Source organism: Frankliniella occidentalis, unplaced genomic scaffold (genome assembly GCF_000697945.3).
Source record: "Frankliniella occidentalis isolate FOCC.00 unplaced genomic scaffold, Focc_3.1 Scaffold393, whole genome shotgun sequence".
NCBI lineage: Eukaryota > Metazoa > Arthropoda > Insecta > Thysanoptera > Thripidae > Frankliniella > Frankliniella occidentalis.
Genome location: NW_026267515.1, coordinates 138595 through 145078, shown reverse-complemented (window position 1 = coordinate 145078; position 6484 = coordinate 138595). Strand labels below are relative to the sequence as shown.

Here is a 6484-nt window from a genome sequence, read left to right as displayed (position 1 = left end):
AGGTTGGGGGGGGGGGGCTTACCCTTCTTGTAGGCCAGGCGCACCATCCACGGGTAGCGCATGATCCCCGTCCGGTTGGTGACCATTCTGTCGGCGTGCTGCTCGCGGTGCATGCTTAGCCCGCACACCTCGGTGGGCAGCAGCGCCAGGTTCTCCACAGGATAGTCGGGCGGCGAGGGCGCGGGCTCGCCCAGTGACAGGGCGAGGTCTTCGCCCATGGAGGGGTCCTGCCGCGAGGAGCGTGCAGCAGTGTCACAGTAGCAATGCTGAATATAGGGGCTCCGGTGTGGAGGTGCGAGGTGCTTACCGGCTGTGGGTACGTTGTGGACGCAGAGGGAGTGGAGCCGGACGAGGCGGAAGGCGCAGCGGCGGAGGCCCCGGAGCCGAAGGATGGCGCGAACGACGTCGACGGGGATCCGACGTAGCCTCCATTGCCTCCACTTCCACCAGCTGCTGCCGGGCGGGAGTCCGTCGCCGCGGGGAACTCGTAGGGCGCGTCGGTGGGCTGCGGGCTGGCGGGCAGCATGAAGTCGACGTTGCCGCCGGCCGCCGCGGGCCGGCCGGTGGGGCGCGCGGTGGGCCGGCGGTTGGGCCCGGACAGCGGCTTGACCAGGGCCGGCTCCTCGCTTTCCGCGGGGGGCTGCGTGGCGCCAGGGTCAGGGCAGCACACCTGCGACACGTTCAACACGTCGTGCGTTTGGAAGTGTTCTGCGACCCCACGCCATGGACACGAAGGGGAAACGCCTCGGATTAACACAGGCTGTGGTCTATCGGGTTAGCCTTAGCCCCTCGCATGAACACATAACACGCTCACCTTAACGGAGTATCCCTCGAAGCCGCAGAAGGACCTCCTCAGCAGCATCGTGACCTCCGGGTTGGGCGCGCTCCTCGTGGAAATGCGCGCCGTGCGCAGAAGGTCCAAGAGGACCTTGCAGCCCTGCAAGCGAATGCAGTGGCCGGGCTGCTGCCGGGGCGTGGTGCAGCTCACTGCCTCTGTCGGGACGGACAAGGGGTTCACGGTAAACAAAAAAAAAAATAAAAAATAAACACAATCATTTAACATGTGTCCGTCCGTGTAGACTTCGGGATGCGCAGCCTCAAGGGCGACAAGGGTGACCGCGGCCTGCGGGGTCCGCCTGGAGAGTCCATCAGGGGCCCCCCTGGCCCGCCGGGCCCGCCCGGGCCCCCGGGCGCCTTCTACGGCAAGGGCGACGCGTTCCCGGATGAAGGGGTGAGTGTCACAACACAATGACGACAACTATAATTGTAATTAAAACTGTGCCGTAACTTAACGGTGTTTGTGTTCGCTTGTGCCGCTAGCGTGCGTACGGCAGGCCGAACCAGGTACTTACAGTCGGGTCGTGCGCGTGCGAGTCGTCGCAGTGTGACAAATAGTGGCGGTGCCACTCGGACGCCTATATCTGTTTACCCGAGTCCTTTTCCTCCCGCAGATGTTCGGCGCCGGTTCCCCGGGTTTACAGGGGCCGCCGGGGACGTGCTCCTGCAACCTCACCTCCATCCTGGGCTCCATGAACCTGGAGATGATACCGGGCCCTCCAGGGCAGCCTGGCATCGACGGGGCGGCAGGGATTCCTGGAGTCTCGGTACGCTGCCTCAAAACCATATCTTTCGCTGCGTATTGATATTTTGGTCTCGCCTTGATTCTTTTACACTGACGGTTTCTTTGTTCACAGGGCCTGCCGGGGCCTCCCGGTGAGAGAGGCGCGCCCGGGTCGCGGGGCGAGAAGGGCGACCGCGGGGACATCGGCGCGACCGGGCCGGAGGGCATCCAGGGCCAGAAGGGCGACCCGGGCCGCGACGGCACGCCGGGCACCCCGGGCGCTCCGGGACCTCCCGGGCCACCCGGCACGTCCGAGCCCAACGGCGGATACGACGTGAGTACGGCGGCCAGCTGGCGCCAACACCTTTGCGACTAACTCTCTGCGTTCTTGTGCTCAGCCTAGAGCATCACTTAACCCTACTTCTCTCCGTTCTTCTTCTTTTCCACTAACACTTCTTCTCTGTAATGCTGCCTCGGTCAGCCGAGCTGGAACTCCCGCTCGGTGCTCAAGGTATGCTGTCCTCCGCCCGCCGAGCGGAGCTGTCGGGTGTGTTGCCTACCCCTCGGGCGCCCAGAGCCTGACGACTGTGCTTGCGTGTCCCTCAGGACTCGGTGCTCGGCACCGGCTACGGCTCCTCCATCGGCCGGCCCGGCAGCCCGGGGCCCAAGGGCGAGCCCGGGTCGTCGGGCAGCCCCGGCTTCAAGGGCGAGCGCGGCGTGCAGGGCCCCAAGGGCGAGCGGGGCGAGCTGGGCGCGCGCGGCGCCAAGGGCGACCGCGGCCACCAGGGGCCGCAGGGCGCTCAGGGCTTTAAGGGCGAGCCCGGCTCTCCGGGCATCGATGGCCAGCCCGGCGTACCCGGCGACAACGGCCGCCCGGGGTCCAAGGGTGACAAGGGCGACCCAGGTGCGGTCGGCAGCCCGGGGCCCCCGGGACCACCAGGGGTGGCCGTTTACAACCCAGAGGAGGCCAAGTTCCTTGGCGGCGGGCCTTCCCTGCTCGGTAAGTTTCGCGACGCGTCCGCGGTTGAAGTCGTCGTCGTCGGTGGTCGATAGTGATCGCTGACCGTCGCTGACCCCACCCCCGCCCTCCTCTTCCGTTGCAGGAGAAGCGTCCTCCCTGCCCGGGCCTCAGGGAGAGCGTGGTGAGCCGGGCGTCAAGGGGGAGAAAGGTGACAGCGGAGACCGTGGGCTTTCGGGCATACCCGGCATCAACGGCGTGCAGGTGAGTGCCACCGCCACCCAGAGTACGGCGTCGTCCTGACCCCTGCCGTTGTCCTTCACGTCACCTCACTGTCTGACTGTGTTCTAGGGGCCGGCGGGCGAGAAGGGCGAGGCGGGCGTCCCCGGGCCGGTGGGCCCACCGGGCCTCAAGGGCGAGCGTGGCGAGCGGGGGCCGCCGGGTGCCGTCACCTCGGTCGACGGCGAGGTCGTGGTCGTCAAGGTGAGTCTGGCGCTCTCGGACACGAGTCTCGGCCGTGTTTGGCGCGCGCACCCTGCCTGTCTGACGTGTCGCTTCACTCTGCTGCATAGGGCGAGAAGGGCGACGGCGGGAAGCGAGGCCGGCGGGGAAGACCAGGTCCTCCGGGCGTTCCCGGCAAGGACGGTGCGTCGGGTGATATGGGACTTCCTGGATGGCAGGTTAGTCAACTCCTACATGCCATACATAGCATCTTTAGCAACGTGTAAAAAAATGTGTATTTAAAGAATACATTAATTATTTCTTTATCTGTGTTTGAATTTGCCTTTCTTTTGTTTTAATTGCTGCTCTTTAAGGGAGGAGGCAAGGTAAGAAACGACTCAGTTATACTTGTTTTAATGGAGAGGGGGCCCCTGTGTGCTTTTTCCTCAGGGGTTGCCTGGACGGCCGGGTCCTGTGGGAATGCCGGGACTAGGATTTCAAGGTCCTAAAGGGGAAAAGGGGGAGCCTGGAGAGATTACCAACCTGCTTCGGGTATAGAAACGGAGGACAGATCATTTACTGGAGCTGTTTCCTTCTTGTTTTACGTTTTTAATACTTTATTTTGATTTTTAAAGATTTGTAAACATTGCCATGTGTTTTAGTTTAACTTGTTCATAGATTTGTTTGCAAAATACAAAAAGATATGTTTTTATCCAACAGCATCGTGGGGAACCCGGACTTCCAGGGCCAATGGGTCCTCCTGGACCAGAGGGTAGACCAGGGCCTCCAGGTCCTCCAGGACCTCCATCAGAAGTTAAATATGTGCCTGTTCCTGGCCCGCCTGGCCCGCCTGGCCCACCAGGTGTTGTAAGTTTCTTCTTTGTGGTGGATATTTTTAATTTTTGTTATCTTCTCTCCAAAAAACAATTTTTATCTGATCATTTTTGTTGCTTTAAATTCATTTAGACAGAATCTCGTGGTCATGTTTTTGGTGGCGAGCAGTTACATCCTAGACCTGGTGAGAATACAATCTTCTCTCCCCATATCTGACTGGCATTCGATGTTTAATTAACTCTCCTACATACCTTTAGGCTCAGGAGGAGGAATTGAAGGACTGAATAAGGCCATGAGGAATCGAGACTCATTAGGACATGGCTCTTCTTCCCCACCTGTTCAAGAAAAAACGACAAGGATTGTACCGGGTGCTGTAACTTACCAAAATAAAGAGGCTATGACAAGTGTAAGTTTGTAATTCTTCTGAAAAATGGCACATCACACCACATTGTTAAGTGATTGCGATTTCCAATTTAAAATTATCTTTTACAGAGATCAGCGGAAACAGCTGTGGGTACGCTTGCATACATAATTGATGAAGAAGCTCTTTTAGTGAGAGTCAACAAAGGATGGCAGTATGTTGCTGTGAGTTTTACCCCATTATAATATTTGGTTACCTTCTTATATTGTTTTCTGAAACATGAGAAAATGCTTCCTTTCTTTGCGTTGCAGTTGGGATCTATTTTAGATGTGACCACTCCACCTCCACCAACTACTTTCCACCCTCATGTAAGGCCTCCCCCACTGGAATCTTCCAACCTGCTTGTCAACACCTTCTACATGGCTGCTGATCAACCTGCTGTAAGTGCATGTGGTTTTATTTTTTATTCTGTTCTGCAAATTCTTCAGTATCAAAGCTCACAAGTTTTTACATCTTTGTTCATGCTCTCATTAGTTTCCTACAATGGTAAGTCATTGTTTGTCAAATCACATTCCATCTAACGCACTTCTAATGTGTGAAATATGATAAACAGGACTCTAATTTCATGGCTTGTGATTTAGAAAAAGAAAAAAAAAACTTTTTTTGTTCTAGCTCCGAATGGCCGCCCTGAATGAGCCCTATTCCGGAGATATGCATGGAGTAAGTGGTGCAGATCGTGCTTGCCACAGACAAGCTCACAGAGCTAACATGCGAGGAACCTTTAGAGCATTTATATCATCTCGGGTACAAGATCTTGACTCAATTGTTCGGCCTGCAGACAGAAACTTGCCTGTTATCAATACAAGGGTAAGTTGTGTTCATTGTTTGCATGCTTGTGTGTGAAATGTTTGTTATTATACCTTGTCAGTTCTTCTTTTAAACTTTGAAAATGTGTCTACAGGGTGATGTTCTTTTTAAATCATGGAAGGAACTTTTTGCTGGTAAAGGAGGGTTCTTGTCTCAACAGCATAAGATTTACAGCTTTAACGGAAGAGATATTTTGAATGATTTTGCTTGGTTAGTAGCCTTGTTAGTTTTGTCCTTTTTAAATTAAAGGGTAGCATTTGTTATTTTGTTTGTTTGTCTGTTTGTTTTAGGCCTGAAAAAGTTATATGGCATGGTGCCCACATGTTAGGTGAGCGAGCAATGGATGCTTATTGTGACTCATGGCAATCAGACAGTGCTGACAAATTTGGACTCGCATCTTCCCTTCTAAGAGGAAAACTTCTAGCTCAAGAACGTTTTTCTTGTAATCATAGATTTGCAATTTTGTGTATAGAAGCAGTGAACCCTTACTTGTCGAGAAGACGACGCAGAAGTGTTGAGAGCAATGATGAGGATGATGATTTCCTTGATGAAGATGAATATGAAGACACTTTAAAATCTGTCATGGATGAAAACGATTAATAGGTATTCCAAATGAGACACTATAATAATTATTTGAAAAATGCTAGTCCTGCAGCATATGAAAATCTTCCTTATCTACAAGTGGAAAACATTCAAAATTTTAGTATCATTTCGTCACATAATTAGGTGACTGGTTTCGAGCTGTTTCATCTTTCTTCTCGTAAAATAGTGTCTCCCATCCGTCCTCATACCTTCATTATGCTGACACTACGGAAAGTCTCAAACATAGCAAAAAGTCACTGTGCAATTTGTTTGTTTCTCAAAAATAGTATTAAAACAAAAACATCCTAATATCTACAGCTGCCTTCCTTATGGTTTATGGTGAATAAAATAATGTTTTACATTCAAATTAACTTTGACATTCCTTTAATGCATTTTTGTATAGCTTTGTGCTCAAAGATTGTCACTTAGACTCAAAACTAAAACTGCCATGTGTTGATTTCAAAATATGGATGTGCAACTATTTCTGAGCATGTTCTGAGGCCCAACAGTTTTCCATTTTTTGATTGAATGGGAGTTCATTTGAAACATTTCTCCTCAGCCAGCAGTACAAAGATGTATTTCATATCAATTAAGTATTACATTTTTTATTTGGTAAAGATACTTAAGTATATCCCTCAAAACATTCTTCTAAGCAAACTTTTAGGATAATGTTTTGTTTTTTTGTGAATTAGTGTTTTCACCAATTATCACTTAACCAATTTAAGGATTTGTCCTGTTCTTTTGTTTTGTATTATTCTGTTCAATGGTCTAGTCATTTCTAACTTATTGTACCTTTAGTTAATTACAGAGTGTGGAGAGTTTGAGTGTGTATTAAAGTTGTTGTATAGTCCATAAATTTTAATGTAAAGATTTTCTTTTG

The 6484-nt window shown here is 52.0% G+C and overlaps 2 protein-coding genes across 4 annotated transcripts in view; one reads left to right on the top strand and one right to left on the bottom strand.

Moving 5' to 3' along the window:
• The window catches only part of LOC113212379 (translation initiation factor IF-2-like), a 9438-nt gene extending 8410 nt beyond the window's left edge, over positions 1–1028 (bottom strand). The window contains exons 1-3 of the mRNA XM_052274432.1: positions 815–1028; positions 308–670; positions 23–227 (exon numbers count right to left, since the gene is read on the bottom strand). Coding sequence (XP_052130392.1) covers positions 23–227; positions 308–670; positions 815–862 — 616 coding nt within the window. The 5' untranslated portion in view covers positions 863–1028. The remainder of the gene's footprint in view (positions 1–22; positions 228–307; positions 671–814) is intronic.
• Positions 1029–1083: 55 nt separating this feature from the next.
• On the top strand, positions 1084–6478 carry LOC113205234 (collagen alpha-2(IX) chain). 3 transcript variants are annotated; one of them, XM_052274427.1, is made up of 18 exons: positions 1084–1231; positions 1321–1344; positions 1452–1604; positions 1695–1895; positions 2043–2072; positions 2168–2561; positions 2665–2783; positions 2871–3002; positions 3092–3199; positions 3411–3512; positions 3681–3827; positions 3927–3978; positions 4052–4200; positions 4287–4379; positions 4467–4595; positions 4828–5022; positions 5117–5232; positions 5313–6478. In XM_052274427.1, the coding sequence occupies exons 1-18, from the start codon at positions 1088–1090 to the stop codon at positions 5620–5622; spliced, it is 2598 nt and encodes an 865-aa protein (XP_052130387.1). In that variant the 5' UTR covers positions 1084–1087; the 3' UTR covers positions 5623–6478. The 3 variants fall into 3 exon arrangements, with proteins under 3 accessions (XP_052130387.1, XP_052130388.1, XP_052130389.1); XM_052274428.1 differs by lacking the exon at positions 1321–1344; XM_052274429.1 differs by lacking the exon at positions 2043–2072.
• Positions 6479–6484: the final 6 nt, after the last annotated feature.

What these genes read in the sequence shown, in the direction of transcription:
- LOC113205234 (XM_052274427.1), top strand. Translation starts at nt 1,088, where the DNA reads ATGCGCAGCCTCAAGGGCGACAAGGGTGACCGCGGCCTGCGGGGTCCG. An exon ending in CGGCGGGCCTTCCCTGCTCG is followed by an intron (nt 2,562 to 2,664) that starts GTAAGTTTCGCG and finishes CTTCCGTTGCAG; the next exon opens with GAGAAGCGTCCTCCCTGCCC. An exon ending in AGATTACCAACCTGCTTCGG is followed by an intron (nt 3,513 to 3,680) that starts GTATAGAAACGG and finishes TTTATCCAACAG; the next exon opens with CATCGTGGGGAACCCGGACT.